Below are 18,231 nucleotides of genomic sequence, written 5' to 3' on the forward strand. Positions count from 1 at the left end.
CCTAAAAAATTTGTTGTTTTATTAATAATAATTGAAATATATTTTAAAATTAAGTGGGAAGTAAAAAGAATTTAATGTCTGAATTCCTCTGTTGATTATGTATTGAGTGATCGTAATTTTTTTGCGTCAATTGTGTGCTAAAAAAAATTGGCAGACGTTTTCTTTTTGATGAATATTCTCAATTTGTATTTTGTTCTAGTCAAGTCAGTTTGAACTATTAGACATGTGTTTGAAGTGAAAATTTGAGCGAAAATTCGACAGCTAGGGAGAGAAGACATATCACGTGAGGGAGACACCCGAAATAGTTAAAAATCTTGTGTTCAATATTTATTTTGAAAAAGAGCAGTTAAATAATAATAGAATTTTATTAAACCCGTTCGGAGAATTTTATTTCCCTTAGAGTGTTTTGTGGTATCGTGATTCTCCCTGGAAGTAAATGTCCCTAAAAAAAATTCACTTTTTTCTCCGGAGATCAATTATTTTCGAGGGATTAAATTATTCAAGATAGCAAATCATTGCTTAACACAAATTTTTTGGGGATAACCCTTTTAATGTGACTTTTGTAATTAAAAAATCTTCGTCTTTTGTCTTTAATGATACAGAATAATTTTTTTTCTAAAATCGTTTAAAATGTTTACCAGTCAATAGTTGATTCGATTTTAAATACAAAATAAATCAATTTATTCCGCCCAATCGAATACGATTTGACTCTATTGAGTGAGACATTTTGAAGTCCCATTATTTTATCTATATCTGTCTTTAATACAAGAAGATAAAGGTTCTTAATTGATATAAGATTTTGTTTTAAATAAGTGTCAAAACGGGATAAAATGTCAAAAAAGTCGCATTGAAAGACTCCAATGTGAACACCGCCAAAAGCAAGAAAATAAACAATTTTGACGGAGTCAAGTAAAAAAAAATGAAAAAAAAAATATATTTTACCTATAGAAAACATTTTTAAAGAAAAAAATTTGATTGTACAATTATTTTGCACTAAAAATATATAAATATATACTTTTTTGACATTTATTTTGCCGAATTGATAATTCTTTTATCTCTAAAAGTTTAACGAAAAATTTTAATTTTACACAATGCCAATCACAGAATTCGGTCGACAAAATGTCCCGGTGCATTTTATTAAGAAAATGTGTGTTCAATGCCAGAAGTTTTCAATGAAAGCTATAAACGACCTGTCAAAATATTTTCAATGATTAAAACCCATGATAGCTATAACTGGTCACGGAAATTCATTTTTCTGAACAGCTGCAATAAATATTTTTCCTGATTTATGTTTCAATTTCATACAATTCCAATGACAGAGTTTTATTTCTGTCAAACAAATCCAGTGATTGATTTAAATAATGAAAAACAATGTGGTCCCCATGTAGGGGCAATCAATAAAGACATTGAAAGTTTTTAGATTTATAAATTTTTTTTGTCTATCCAAAGCTTATAGCAATCAAACGTCACATCTGACAATATTGTCAAAACTGTGAGTAAAAAATTGCACCAAATGTCTTAAAACCGTGTGAACTTAAAATTTTGTGTGACATTCTTCAGGCTTAAAAACGTAAAAGACTTGAAAGCTAGACAATTGTCAATTGTAAAAAAATTACCTTTTAATTGAGCCAAATTGTTTTGGAGAGTTGTCAGGAAAGTTAGTTAAAAATCACCCTTGCTGTCAGTAAAATCTACTTATGCGAAAATGTCGGCCGATTTATATTTTATATTCCTCCATTTTATACAAAACACAACTGAAGAAGGTCTTGTCATTGCAAATTTGAAGAAGGTAAAAGTTAGTGAAGAAAAGTTTCAAGTTTGAAATTAATGGCGTCTAGAAAATTAATAATAACAATAATTTGGTCTAATTTTGCTATAAGAGAATGATGTAAATTAAGTCCCTTAAGACATCTAAACTTACCCAGGGATCTGTTCGTTTTTATCTATTTTGGACTGTTGTCATTTCTTAACAGTAAAATTGTTACGACTTGTAATAATATGACGTTGTCACACCGATCATAAACTCATTGTTAAAGTGTCAAATATTACGATTTTTAACAATCGACAACTGAAAATGTTAAAATGTCAAAATGAATTATTTGTTAATAAGCAAGTAATTGTTTTTTCTTTTTATTTATTTAAAAGCCATCTAAATAGAACTAACAACATTTCATTATGCAATAAGCCAACGGTTTTTGTTAATTCTTCGCTTTCTGTTTTTTTTGTTCTTAAAAAAAAAACTAAACATTTTTTTCAGAAAATCTTCCATTATTGATCTCATTAATTTGTATTGAAGTTCTTAAGCATGTTAAGAGCAGCTTTAGTTTTTCATTCGCTTTTTATTTTTTCAATTTAAGATTTTCCTTTTTTTCAAATTTTTATATTAGTAGATTGACAAATCAGGAATTTTTAACAATTGACGTTCCCTAAAGTTTCTAAAAACTTCCAACAATTACTAACAATATCAATTTTGTTGACATAAAAAACAATAGTTAATAATTGTTCAAAAACTAACAGACCTGTCACTATCTAACACACCTGTCACTGTCAACCATGTTTGGATTTGGCATATGTCTTCATTTACGAAATATGGAAATCGTTGGCAATTTTGCATGTCAAATTAATTTTGTATTGTGAAGGCAAAATCGAATCGACAAAAGATGTGATAATACAAATTGCAATGCTTTAATAAAAAAAATGTGTCAATAGATATTGAAAAATATGTATCTATTTTGACAGCTCATTGGATCACTGACTGATCTAATAATATTGTAAGATCTGACAACTTTCTGTCTTATCTTAAGGTCCTCTTTATGAAAATACTATCAAACTTAAAGACAAAATTGCAAAACCAGCATGTGGTATATAAAATATCAGAATAGTTTTCAAAATATTTCTTCTCTCACTTAATTAAACAGATGTAAAGTTAATGCCCTTAAGCCAATCAACTATATTACAAATTTGACCTGTATTTTTAACTTTCTATGTTATGCATACCTATCAACAAGTAGTTGAACGGAAATTACTGCAATTTGTTCCACGCTTATGAGCAAAAACAAAAAACTCAACTAATTTGTGTTTTGTTTGGATTGCGTGACAACCCATAAGAGGTATACAATCTTTCATTGCCCTCTACTTTGTCAAGATAAGTGGCATTTTAATTGGACCGTTAAATAAGTGCCACTGACCAAGAACGACAGATTAATCAAAAAATTATCTCTTCCTTCAGCAAAAACAAAAAATAAAAAATAAACAAAAATGACGTAACTTCAGATTGTATTCACAATCCAAAGAACTCGAATTTAAAGACAAATATTTCAGCGTACTACACATTATAATAACGTCTGGCTTTTTCCGTTTAGCCGGTGAACATCAATCGACCACAAGTTGTCAGAAATGCAGTTTTTGTCGTTTCAACATTTATATTAATATTATCACAAGCAAGCCACCAAGAAACCAACCAAACAAGACAAGGGGTAACCATAACCGGAAGTTTAATATGAAGTTTGATTTCGATTCGGAAGGAATATCAATTAGTAATTTCAAACCAAACCCATCCCATCCTATCCCATCCATATTTACAATTTAATTTCTCATTAAAAACATTAAAAATAAATTAAGTTTATTAAACGCTTTCTCTTTTTTTCTTCTTCTTCTTCTATGTTTTCTTTACAGCAAGTTGTATAATTAAATAAATAAAAGAAAAGATAAACAGCCCCCAACACCGCCATCAATTTTATATCAAAAGTTTACAACAACAACAACCAAAACAACAACTATTAGAAAGAAAGAAACTCCAACAAGTTCAAATTATGGACTGCAATGCTTGAACGGTTTCGTCTAGGTGGATTGAGTGGGACCTATCGCATTCGTAGTGCAGAACTGGCGCGCGATAAGAAACAACGACAACAATGTGTCACTGTACTATTCCTAGATGACAGTACACACACCTTTCGGATTGATGTAAGTATTAAAGTTCTTCTTTTATTTTTAATAACCCTTTGAAAATAAGATGGAATTTATGTTATTCATAAGGCTTTAGATATCCCATCTATAAAGAACATGCATATGAACAAGTCTAACCAATGACAGTTCCTGCAAAAAAAAAAAACATACAAACATGTAACTACCAAACAGACCAATTAATCTGAGCTGCCAAAAATCGGAAGCGAATCAGTAGTAGCCATTTTGTAAATTCGAAATTTGAAAATTTTTAAAGGAGAGTAAAATAATAAAATCATTCTAAATTGGCAAACCCATATTTTAAGATTCGGCCATTATTTTTATTTTTCGGCAAGAAGAATTAGATATTTTGATTATGCATAAAAGTTAGTTTATTTATTTCAAAATGTCAGCTGTGCAGCGTTTTTTGACAATGACGTCTACTCTTTTTAAGGGTCTGGACTAACTGCTTGTGTGGTTTCTTAATCATAATAATCCAATTACTTTTTTGATTATATTTAATAATAACTGCTAAAGAATTAAGTAGAATTTTAGCGATATATTGATCTTTGAAAAAGATTTGTTCCGAATTTCAAGTCAATCGGTTGAAAAGTGTCAGTGTTGTGAGCAACGCCAACCTGCAGTATTGAGATAAATGCGTTTTAAGTTGTGTGTATTAGCAAATCAGGTTTATTTAAGCTTGAATTCAAAAACCGAGTACTTACAGTGGTGTGAAAAATAATAGGTGCAATATTGCATAGGTTGAAAAGGTTTTAATTTTCTTAAGAAAGAGTAAAACAAGTGCTACATAAATGATACATAAACAGTAAGTTGTTAGATTGTTTATCATTTTTTTATAGATATTTCTTATTTTAAATATTTTTAAATTGATTTAGAACAATTAAAAATGGACCGTAAATGACATTGTTCTCATCAGATTAAAGAAGTTATCAAAAAGCTTCGAGGTGAAGGAAATACCTATAAAACAATCGCGAAACAGGTTGGTTGTTCTCAAAATATGGTCACGAATGCATTAAAATAGACCAGCAACCCAGAAAGCCAAGGAAGACCAAGAAAAACTACTAAAACCACTGATCTACAGATTACAAAGGCTCTTAAGACCAACCCGTTTATTAGTTCAACCCAATTAAAAAGGAACCTTAACCTGGATATGAACACCTCAACAATTAGGAGAAGGTTTATGGAAAACAAACTACCCTCTAGAAGACCGAGGAAATGCCCAATGCTAATTATTCGACATAGACAAAGACGAAAACACTTTGCGCAGCAGCATCTTCTATGGGGCAAAGAAAAATGGCGGAACATCTTTTGGTCTGACGAGTCAAAAATTAATTTATTTGGTGCAGATGGTGGTAAAAAGTTTGTAAGAAGACCAAAACTAAAAGAATTTGCACGACATTATACCGTTAAGACAGTCAAATATGGCGGCGTAAGTGTGATGGCATGGAGATGCTTTTAATGGTTTGGTGTTGGTCCAATATTCTGGATTAAGGACATTATGAAATCAGCAGGGTACATAAAAATTCTAGAAAATTTAATGTTGCCGTATGCTGAGGAAGAAATGCCCCTTAGTTGGTCTTTCCAACAATAAAAGCATCAGACCTAAGGAAAACGCATGGTTCGATGCGAGCTGTAAAGAGGTTATTAGGGTTAAGAAAGTAAGTTTCCGTTGTTTTAAAGCCAATCCAACTGAGGAAAACCGGAATAAGTTCAAGCAAGCCAGGAAGGCCTGCAACGCCCATATTCAACGGACCAATTTTTACATGACCAAAAATTACGGCAAAAAATACTGCAATGTCCCAAAGGCAGTAAAAATTTTTGGTCATTTGTAAAAAATATGAGGAATTCTTCCTCTTCCTCGGTTCCTACGCTCGTTGTAAATGACACTCCATTTGTTAGCTCTTTAGAGAAAGCAAATCTCTTTGCTAGGCAGTTCGCCGCCAATTAAACTCTGCCAGTGAGTGTTATGACTCCGCCTGTACTTGAGCGATTTAATGATTCTATGGGGCAAATCTTTTTTCGCACTCGTACTGTAGCGAGAGTCCTAAAAGATCTTAACATACACAAATCTGCTGGTCCGGATGGTATCCCCGCTATTGTTCTGAAGAAGTGTTCTCCATAGCTGTCAAAACCACTGTGTAAGCTTTTTCATCTGTCCTACTCCTCAGGTCTCGTTCCGAGCGGATGGAAAACCGCATTTGTCCAACCTATTCCCAAAAAAGGCGAATCTTCCTCACCGTCTAATTATCGACCAATTGCACTTACGTCCCTTCTTTCCAAGGTCATGGAAAAGCTGATTAATTATCAGCTCAAGAAATATCTGAAGAACGGAAGCTTCTTAATGACCGACAGTATGGCTTTCGTAGCAATAGGTCCACTGGTGATCTCATGGTTCATCTCACCGAACAGTGGAACAAATCTTAACATAGTTTTGGAGAAAGTAAGATTATTGCACTAGATATTTCAAAAGCATTTGATAGGGTTTGGCATCAGGCTCTCTTATCGAAAATGCGTGCTTTCGGTTTGCATGAATCCCTCCTTCATTGGATTAGTAATTACCTTTCGAATCGTTCAATACAAGTTGTCTTGGATGGATTCAAGTCTGAAGACCACAAAATAAATGCTGGTGTGCCCCAGGGCTCTGTTCTATCTCCAACACTCTTTCTCATTTTTATTAATGATCTCCTGTCTGCAACATCTAATCCAATACATTGTTTCGCTGACGATAGTACTCTTAGCTTTTCATATTCGTTTTCAGATTCACACCCCTCTTCTTCGGATGTGGAACTGGAACGACAAAATATGATAAGCTCATTAAATTCCGACCTAAACAGCATTATACAATGAGGAATAAGAAACCGCGTGGAATTAAATGCTTCGAAAATGCAATGCTGTCTTGTATCGTTAAAGCGAAATATACCTCCCTGCCATTATCCATAAATGGCACTTGCATAGAGGAAACTGAACATCTCGATATTCTTGGTATGTATATCACCAACCAACTTTTGTGGAACGATCACATACGCGATGCCTCTGATCTGGCTGTTATTTACAAGACTTATATACGTCCAAAGCTTGAGTATAACTCCCATATCTGGGCTGGTGCTCCTGCAACTTACTTAAGCTTCTTGGATAGTATTCAACGTAGAGCATTTAGATTGATTGATGATATTACCATCATAAGATCACGCTTTTTTACCGTTATTTTAATGGTTTAAGCTCTAGAGAAATAGCCAGCTGCATTCCTCCCCTTAAACAGTTCAACCGTAATACTCGCGCTTCTAGGAATGCTCATCAATATACCCTCGAGCCCATCTTCGGTCGTACTGTCAAGTACAGAGATTCATTCTTTAGCCGTACTATGCGAATGTGGAATGCCTTGCCACACTCTGTCTTTCCCAGCTATTGCAATATTCAGGAATTCAAAACCAATGTGCACCGACATCTCCTTTCAACCCCTCTCTCCCTTTCCTAGTGCTCACACTGTGTCTACATAATAAGGGTAATATATCCCCTTGAGTGTGCGCTTATTATAGAAAAAAATAATGACCATAAGCATACGTGGAAGTCAGCAAAGACGTGGTTTATGAGGAATAAGATCGATGTTATTGAGTGCCCGGCCCAGTCTCCGGATCTAAATCCAATAGAGAACTTGTGGAGTCATGTAAAAAGGGCTCTGGGCCAAAAAAAAACATACCTCCAAAGAAGAATTATTGTAATCAGTAAAAAAAGAAGCTTGGGAGTCTATTCTTATTGACAGGTGACAGGTGGCAAAAGTTGGTGGACTCAATGCCAAGAAGTATGAAGTACATTATACATTAAGAAAATCCTTGAAAATTTCAAAGATTTTCTTTTATTTTCAGATTACTTTGAGGTTCAAGTTCTTACACCTATTTTTTTGCACATCACAAAATTGTTAAAATTCGTCTGTGGATCAAACGGAATTGTTTTTTGTTATATTTTTTTTTATATAATTTGAAAGTGGATACAAATAAATAAATTATGTTAATTTCACGCGTCTGTGTTTCAATTTACAACTTTTATATGTGTTTTTGAAGATTTTTCACCACACACCTATTATTTTTCACACCACTGTAAATGTTCTTCCGGGACATTTCAATTTAAAACATTTTAAACAGAAACGATTATTCGAAAATTCTAAGGTAGCCTAACACTTTAAACATTTTACTAAATACCTTAAAATGAAATGTAAATGGAGAGGTAGACTATTTTTCCTATTTATACCAATCAGTGAAGTAATGTCAATTGTCATCTTTTGTACGAAAACATTCAAACTTATCTTTTGAGTTTAATTTCCCACTGATTGGTATAAAATTTTAAAATTGATATTTACTTTTTTACCAATCAAAGCATAATTCGTAGAAAAACATACGTTTCAGCGATACTCCAAAAGTGTTTTATTCCATTAATTGATTGTCAAAAATTATACCAATTTTGTTGTTGTTGGCAATTATCTGATAAATGCTCACTATAGGCGTTTTTCCTCTGAACAAAGTGTGTTCTAAACGCTTAGAATTATTTTTGAAATACAACTGAACACTAAGCTTCCAAGATTTGACATTCTCAATTTGCTTGTCATTTTCTTCTACAGAAAGAATAGATAAGATTCAAAACTTAAATTAAAATAGAAAAACTAATTATTATCAAACAAGCATTTAACTTATTTTTTGAAAGATGATGAAAGATTTTGGAGAACGACAGAACGAAAAAGAAACCCAAATTTGACAGTCTGAACGTTAAGAGCTACAAAACACAATTTTTTTTTGACAGTTCCGAATCTGTAGTACCCGTGGCATGATGGTAAGTGCGTTGGACTGTCATGCAAGGGGTCTGGGTTCAATCCCTGCCTGTGCCACCTTAATTTAAAAAATTAATTTGCGCGGGTACTGCCTCTTGCGAGGAATTGACAATTCCTTCAAGAGTAATTCTTGTCATGAAAAAGTGCATTCTCAAATTAGCCGTTCGGATTCGGCCTAAAATTGTAGGTCCCTTCCATTCCTGACAACAGTACTCGCACACAGGAATGGTTGCGAGTTGTAAGTCACTAGGCCCTGGTTCACAACGGACTGTTGCGCCACCCAATTTATTTATTTAGTTCCGAATCTACTCTTAGCTAAAATAGTAAAACGATTTATGTACATACATGCACCATGAGCAGTTTTCTATTGGTTATTCTATTTTTATACCAATCGTCTAGTTAATAACAATCAACTAATATATTTTGAAATAAATATTTGTTCGATTGTTTGACAGTTTTATACCAATGATTTTGTTATTGGCAAATTTGTATTTCCTTGAGTTTGTTTAAAGAAAGTTAATTTATTCTAACTTTTAATATCTGTCCTATCTAAGGTTAACCTATTGGTATAAAAAGAAAAAAGGTCTTCAAACCTTAAAGTTATTCCTCTGAAAAACTGTATTTCTCTTATGCCATTATCTGGTGATTTAGAAACGAATACATTTCCGTTTTCCTTGTTTTCTATTAAATGGTATAAACTGGCTTGAAGCAAATCCATCCATATTATTAACAAATTTATTTTAATAGTCTCAATGTATTTTTTCTTTCTGCAATTAATTCTCACATTAATGTCTCGAACACATGGAACCACCACTAATTTTAGTGGAGTGAGGTGACATACAATTATTCCCAACGACGACGATGATGACGAGACGATAAATACAAAATAACAATTGAAATCTATTACGGTACGACACGACTTTTCTCTTCATAAACATACCTACTCTATAGCTTTCTATGACTACGGCTTCTTCTCTAGCTAGCTATGTAGGTATCTAGCCGGCCGGCCGGTATACGAGGTGCGGTGGCAACAAAATTACCATGCACAGCGGATGTAGTTTTCTTGGGATTCCGCCCAGTTTAGTGTTGTGGATTTTTTCTTTCTGTTTTTAATGCCTTGTGAGTCATTTGTTTGACGTGCGCACAACACAAGATCTCAAGACTAAACAGAAAAATGTGCCACTGTAAATGAAACAAAAAATAAAAAGAAATAAATTTAAAATCAAGGGCTGAAAATATATCACAACATCTGATATTATGTAGATTTTGACACAAAGAATTTCAAATTTATATTTACCATGTAAATTTTTGGATTTCAAGTTCAAATTCTTTTCAAATTTATACTCGACGAAGAGTCGTAGAGGTTTAAAAATAAAATATTGTGAGAAGGTGAATGCCTATTTTACAAGAACGTTTATGGTTGCGATTAGTGCCTGATTTACGTAAATGATGTCTTTAAATAGTTTCTTATGTCTGAGGACAGGGTCTTTTGATTTTTACACGAGATATATGAAATAAGCTTGATGTAGTTTTGGATGTACAGTTAGAGTAGGTCATTAATATTTGGTAAAATAAGAAATCCTAAAAATGGCCATGACAAATTTTTCTGCCTAACGCCTTTTACTTTCTTCTTTAAATATATTTTATTCCAGAAGAACTGTGTTCTTCTATCTCTAAAGTTAACCCTGCAGAAAAAAGAAATGGCATTAGATAAGCCCAGAATACATTTTTAAAAACGACAAAAGGAACCTCGGATATAGTAAGCTAGAAATATGTAGCATTCTTTATTTCCAAAATGGTTGCGAATATGAAAAAATGATTGGGACAAACATATTAGCAAATTGTATGATTGAAAATTTTTGTAAAGCTGTTAACACGAATGAACCTATTTTAACAGAGATTATCACTAAAATGCGGTGTTCGCAAAATTTAGCAGTCCATAACTTGCTATGTAGACCACGAGATCTTATGAGAATTTTTACAGAACGTTTGGAACTCCAAAAGAATAATTTTAAAAAATTTCCAGCTTTTTTTCAAACCATTTTGGAATTTTTTGGCTATTAACTCAAAACTGATAGTTCAATGAATTTAAAAGTATCAATTTAATAATCTTAAGAATGGATGTTTAAATCTAGAATGTCCGATTTTTCAATTTATTATTGTTTTAGAAATTTCGTGTGAAATACTTCGAACATAAATACAAGCTAATGTTTTGTAACTGACAATCAAATTGTACTCTTCACTCTATTACGCCAGGTTTTTGAGATATCATCTTTTAGATTTAAACAAAAAAACACCTTTATAAGGCTATTTGAGGCTAGGCTAGAGGTAGTCTTTTCCTTCACACCTTTCGAATCGTTCCATACAAGTTGTATTGGATGGATTCAAGTCTGATAACCACAAAATAAATGCTGGTGTGCCCCAGGGCTCTGTTCTATCTCCAACACTCTTTCTCATTTTTATTAATGATCTACTGTCTGCAACATCTAATCCAATACATTGTTTCGCTGACGATAGTACTCTTAGCTTTTCATATACGTTTTCAGATTCACATCCCTCTTCTTCGGATGTGGAACTGCAACGACAAAATATGATAAGCTCATTAAATTCCGACCTAAACAACATTGTATAAATGGAATTCAATACTTCGAAAACCTAATGCTGTCTTGGATCGTTAAAGCGAAATATACCAACCTTTCCATTATACATAAATGTCACTTGCATCGAGGAGACTGAACACCTCGATATTCTCGGTATGTGTATCACCAACCACCTTTTATGGAACGCTCACATACGCGATGTCGCCAAAAATGCCGCAAGATGTTTGGGTTTTCTGAGGCGATGCAAGAAGTTTTTCTCCCCCTCTGATCTGGCTGTTATCTACAAGACTTATATACGTCCAAAGCTTGAGTATAACTCCCATATCTGGGCTGGTGCTCGAGCACCTTACCTTAGCCTCTTGGACAGTATTGAACGTAGAGCACTTAGATTGAGTGGTGATATTACCATCATAAGATTATTAACGTCACTTGAACATCGTCGAAATGTTTCTTGTCTCATCCTCTTTTACCGTTATTTTAATGGTTTATGCTCTAGAAAAATAGCCAGTTGCATTCCTCCCCTTAAACAGTTCAACTGTTATACTCGCGCTTCTATGAATGCTCATCATCATACCCTCGTGCCCAACTTCTGTCGTTCTGTCAAGTACAGAGTTTCATTCTTTAACCGTACTACGCTAATGTGGAATGTCTGCCCAGACATTGCAATATTCAGGAATTCAAAACCAATGTGCACAGACACTTCCTTTCAACCCCCCTCTCCCTCACACTGTGTCTACATAAAAAAAAAAAACACAAAATTCATGATCAATTTTTCTGAAATATGCATTTTGAATATTTTCGGTTTTTTTTTAAATTATTTTTTCCTTAAATCCTCATAAGTTTATAGTCTTTTTCTGTCCCTCAATTACCTTAAAAAAAACGCTTAACCATTTATCATAAAAAAGGTTTTTTACTAGAAGGCCAATGGTTTAAAAGTACTTTTTTGTTTTTGTATCAAACCCGTCGTCTAAACAAGACTATCACATCAAGTTTCGAGATAACTAAGCCATTTTTTAAATTTGATCTGAAAATATATGAAAATTTAATGCTATTCAAACTAAAACGAGTTAATAAAACCTATAGTTTAAGGTTTCTCCAGAATCCGTAAAGAGTCAACTTAAGACTCATGCGTGGTCTCATTACTAAAATGAAAAAACAAAAATTGTCATTTTTTAAACTATATTTGTGCAAATAAAAATATCTTTCCAAAAATATTTGATTTCAATTTTACCAAACTAAGGGATAATTGAAAATTGTACACATGAGATTTAATTAACAATTAAGACTTTAATTCCTACGTTATACCAGAAGTGATTAAAGAGTGTTACCATTCTCGGAATTTTAGCAAACCTTCCACTTCGATTGGCCACACAGTCCCATACCTAACTTATTGGTGGAACCTGTACATAAGACGGTTTTGTTTATTAAATACACCAATTTACATAAAGTTGTGTTCATAAAAATAGCAGTGCTCTTCAAATAAAACAAAATATCAACGTTATAATAGATTTCATTAAACTTCTAATAACAAACTAAAATATTTTATTCATAATAACAGAAAATAAGTATTATCGATTTTTTACCGTTAGCTTTTTCACAGTAAACATTGTTTTTTGTTTTTAAATATATGGCTGTTCATAAAAATTGCAGTGCATGACAAAGTCCTGGATCTATTACGTAAGAAGTAAGAAAAACTTCGCTTCGGATCTACGTGGCATCGAGTCCACTAAAACCTGACACCTCTCGACTGGTATTGCGTTCCACGAATCACGCACTGTTTCCTACAATTCTGATGTATGCTTTGGGTAATAGTCTTGTTGATATACCCAAACCAACGGCATTTCCTCTTCAGCATTGGGTAACATAACCTTCCCGAGAATTTTCACATAGTCGATAGGATAAAATGTCCCGACCCCGTAAAATGAAAATCAAGCCCATATCATAATTTTTCCTCCACCATGCTTCACTGTTTTTTAGTGTACCGGGGATTGATTGCTGCATTTTAGGGTCTTGTCACATATTCCCGATGACCCTTGGACCCAAAAAGGACGACTTTGCTTTCATCGCTCCACAGAACATTCCTCCATTTCGCTTTTGCTTAATCTTTATGCGCTTTAACAAACTCCATTCTCTTTGCCACATGCCTTTTCATCAAGAATGGTACCTTGCGTGAACTTTGGCCTGGTAACTTTGGTTATAAAAGACGTCTTCCTATTGTGACAGCGTTAACAGACAGTTGAAGTCCATTTCTTATTTTCCTACAGCTTATGGAAGGGTTCTGTTTTGCTAACTGAACAATTTTTCTGTCAGTGCTTTTAGTAGTCATCCTTTTTGGGCCTAGCGTTTTCGGTTTATTTTGCCATTTTAAGGCGTTATTGACAATTTTTGCTGAGCAGCCTTGGATGTCTTGAATATTTTGGTAGGTTTTTCTTTCCAAACGCAGTTTTCTTATAAATTTTCGAATTTCTTCGTTGCAGTGTCTAGACCGTTGAGTTAATATTTATTAATTTTGTAGATGCTAGTCATCCTTATTGTGAATTTCGCCCGGAAAAACATTTCCCCCGAAACATTTTTGTTCCCCCGAAAATTTAAAAGCTATTGTGAGTTTCGCCCGAAAGAAAATTTTACTTCAAATCAGGAGTGACAGTTCGAAAAATAGGCACGTTCAGAAAAGTGAGGAGCGCAATAAATTCTACCTCCACTATGATGGAAACGGAGAATGAAATGCAACGTGCAAGTTCTCTGTTAACTTAAATAATACTATAATTGAATTTAGTGCATCAGTTATTTGTCGAAAATACTAACAATAGAAATAAAATTGTGGCTACGCTAGTAATTCCACTCATTGTGGCTACCAATTCTTAATTGGATTATCTAAAACGAATAATTTGCACACCTTTTTTTAGACAGCGGACTTATTGCGTTCAGAAAATGAACAGGCCTTATTGTGAGCTGGGACAAATATATGTTTGTTTTGACAATTGTTAAATAAGAATTTCAGGATAGAAAATTAAATTGTTATTTTTTAATAAAGAAAGGATAATTGCCATTACTATTTTGTAAGTATGCATAGCGTAGCTCTGCGCATCTTATCTGAGGAAGACCAAATAATTGAGGAGCGAGCACTTCGAAGGAATTTGAGGGATCACTCTAATCCTTTAGAGATGTTGTAGGAGTTGGTTGCACACTGTTATCTTCCTGTATGAGTTCCGTTTCAAAAGGAAAATCATCAGTAGCTTCAACGCACTCTACCTCATTCGGGTGCAATGTAGCATCACACTCGTATTGTTTGGCACTTTGTAATATCATTTTGTGGGCTCCACTGCTTCCTTCATTCCTACAAGTTGGAAAATGGCCCCTTCCGAAGATGAAAACTTTTGCGTTTTATTTGGCCCACCTCCTGTACCTTTTTGATGCACTTTATTTGCTGATGCCTTTTTTCTAACGTATCGCTTCTGATCTGTCCAAACCTAAAAGCATGCATGTTTTCATTTTAATCGGTGGCAAGCACAATAAAATTGATTCTTACTTTTTTCCATTCAAACTCACTCTTCACCGGCGGCCCTGCACTATTTAATTCCAAGGTAAGTCTCTTCCAAAATTCGGCCACTTTCTCTCGATTTGCTTTAGTAAAGCCTTTGGCAATTTCTGGATTCTCCTGCATTTTACTAAGCAGCATATCACTTTGGTCTTTTTTTTATTGTTTTGCTCCTGCATTATAACAAAAAACTTGAAATTAAACTTTTTTTATCTTAAAAAAATAAACAAATAACTTACATTTTCCGCCCTATTGTGCTCTCGTTCGCGCATAAAAATAAGTGAAAATTATCACTGTTAACGGCATATCATTCCGCCCGAAATGATCGTTCAATATAAGGGGAATTTTTCGAACATGAATAATTTTTCGGGTGAAAATCACAATAGGCGAAAAGTGAAAAGTCAAATTTTCCGGGTGGAATGTTGTTCGGGCGAAACTCACAATAAGGCTGAGTATGTTATAAATACATAAAACTTTTAATATTAAAATATTTACTTACCGAAAAATAAAAAAAAATTGATTTTTAACACTTTTTAATTATAAAATCAAAAGCACCGCTATTTTTATGAACACTATATTCAGAGAGTTTGAAATAATGTGGGTTCACCGGGAAAAGAAGAGTATAACTTCAAGCTAAAAGTCTCTAATGTGATCCGTTAGATGCAAGATAATTTTTTTTGGAAGAATTTCCGTTATGTAAATAATTGACAATCTAATAAAATGTGACCAGCACTGCTATTTTCATGAACACATCTGTATATTTAAAGTCGACTATTAAAGATGCATTTTCCTGAAACATTCATGCATTTATATTTCGTCTTAGAATTTCATATTAATATAAAGCTTCTACAGTTTTGTAGAGAATCGGACGTTCCACTCAAACTTATATTTTTTTAAATTACTCAATTCAATAGAAAAAAGCTTTTCGAACGTTGAATCTCGCCTTCCTAATATTAAGGCATCTTGGGTCTCCCAAACGTTCACTTAATGTGTATTTTTTTATTTGCTTTTCTGAATCTACGGTAGTCTTGAAACGTAGCTGTATAATGTTTTCGTTAGCTGAAAAAAAAATCTTAAATTGGCCAACTCTGAAGTTGAAAATCCATAATTGAAAGGGTTAACTTTAAGACAATGTCACGAGTTGAACATAAAAGCAATTGAGTTATGTTTAACTCTTATTAAATACAATGGGACAGAAATAAAGCTAAAGAATCCCAACCAGTGTTATCTTCTAAATATATCCACTCAACTAAAAATATCTAAAATATAATTATTTGGTATATCAAAACTTAACCAAAAACAATTTCTATCGAAAACAAAGATGTGAAAACATTAATTCATAAATCTAACTTTCGATGTCTCTTCAGGAAGTAATTTATCACTTCAGCAATATTATTTTCTCTTAATGAGGAAACATATTGAAAATCTTATCTCACACCTTTTTTAATTGTTTAATAAAAAGTGTTCTCGACCTTTTGTGAATAAATAATTTAATACACAATTAATTGTTTATAAAAAGTCATTATCTAATGAAAAATTGTTGATTAATTTTATCTAGTTCTATCAAAAAAAAACTTACATTCTAAAACTAGAGGTGTTTATTTTTTTTATATTTTCTCGGATAGATTATTCATTTAAACTTTGATAGCAAAAACATATCCTTACCTAATTAATGCAATAAGACCTGAAACAAAACAGTCTCCCAATTCTATAATTTCAAAATTCATCGCAAAATACACAAAACGGATATGTTTTTGTATATTTCTTTTTTGTTTGTAACTGATTGATAACATATTGTGAGCGATAACAAAATTCAGAATAAATATGACATTAATATTGGTCGACAGGCAATCGCACAGAAATATTATATCAGTGAATGTTCGATAACTTATTTCCTAATGCAATTTAAGTAACAAAAACAAAAGAGGGAAAAAGATAATATTTCGTTTTTACGACACACAAAACCCAAACCCGATAAAGCTATAGACACTGTGTTTCAAAATATATTGAACGTGACTCAACCCCATCACACTCCACCACCATATATAATGTACAGTACAGTACATCACTGCCCATAATAGTCGAAGAGAATATAAAACTATAAAAATCAACCAAAAACCCACCCATTTATGAACATCTACAATAAAAATAATTCCTCTGTCTGATAATAAAAATAAAAGAAAGGAAAATGTTTGTTGTACATAATAAAACTATCACTTTCATTTTAATGTACGAGCATGATGGTTCTTTTTGGTTTCAGAAACGCGCCAAAGGCTCTGAATTACTTGATCAAGTTTTTCAGTTCCTGGAGCTATCCGAAAGGGATTATTTTGGCCTGCTGTTTCCACAGAAACCTGGTGATGTTGTTGTAAGTTTTCTTTCGAAACTATAAATGTACTTGAACTAGATAAGAAAATGATGACCTTTCTTTCTTTCTGTTTGGAATTGATTTCAAAACACAGCGGTGGGTCGATGCACATAAGCAATTCAAGAAACAATGGAACAGCAGCTCACTGGATCCCGATGCCGTTCCAATATTAGAATTTAGAGTTAAGGTAAGTTTTTTGTTTTTCTTTAAGAGTTTAGTAAGAGAACTGTATTTTCAAATCAATTCTTTTTTTTAATATTTTCCAAAAAACAGTTTTATGTAAGTGATCCAAGTCGACTACAGGAAGAGTATACAAGATATCAATTTTATTTACAAATCAAGAGGAATATATTTCTGGGTAAATTGCAGTGCTCCTTGGGCACTCAATGCCTCTTGGCTAGTTATACCGTGCAATGTAAGTAAATCTCTATTCATAACTTCTTTTTATGATATTGACTTTGTATATTTCTTAAATTTTAGCTGAATTAGGTGATTTTAATCCGGCCGAACATCAACCTGGTTACTTGAGTTGTTTGCAATTACTAGTGGACCAAAATGACGATTCCGAACGTCGAATATCAGAATTACATAAATTGCACCGAGGACAACTGCCTGCGGATGCTGAATATAATTATTTAGAGCAGTCAAAACGTTTGGATTTTTATGGAATTGATTTACACAAAGCGACGGTATGTTATACTTTTGATAGTCTTATTTTTGCTTTGCCTATAACATTTGGTAATAATTGTGTGTCCTCCCCCCAAAAATGGGAATACATTATCCTCTCGGAAAATTCGTTGTCAAAGTTTAAAAATCAATTTAAAACTCTGTCTTTGTAACTCTTTTTCGAAAATATTTAGAATTCCAGCAATTCTTGGCTTTTAATTATTTCGAAAGGACTCCTTGTAAATTTAGTATCGAGTTTTAAAGACTTAAGCTATAA

General features: G+C 32.9%; 1 protein-coding gene across 4 annotated transcripts in view; it reads left to right on the forward strand.

Annotated features, from left to right (window-relative positions):
• Positions 1–18,231, forward strand: part of LOC129947226 (tyrosine-protein phosphatase non-receptor type 4) — a 63,516-nt gene that overhangs the window by 36,547 nt on the left and 8,738 nt on the right. For all 4 annotated transcript variants that reach the window (XM_056057710.1, XM_056057707.1, XM_056057708.1 and 1 more), the window contains 5 exons: positions 3,676–3,963; positions 17,181–17,288; positions 17,383–17,475; positions 17,562–17,703; positions 17,769–17,977. In XM_056057710.1, coding sequence (XP_055913685.1) covers positions 3,823–3,963; positions 17,181–17,288; positions 17,383–17,475; positions 17,562–17,703; positions 17,769–17,977 — 693 coding nt within the window. In that variant the 5' untranslated portion in view covers positions 3,676–3,822. The remainder of the gene's footprint in view (positions 1–3,675; positions 3,964–17,180; positions 17,289–17,382; positions 17,476–17,561; positions 17,704–17,768; positions 17,978–18,231) is intronic.

This window comes from Eupeodes corollae, chromosome 2 (genome assembly GCF_945859685.1).
Source record: "Eupeodes corollae chromosome 2, idEupCoro1.1, whole genome shotgun sequence".
Lineage (NCBI taxonomy): Eukaryota > Metazoa > Arthropoda > Insecta > Diptera > Syrphidae > Eupeodes > Eupeodes corollae.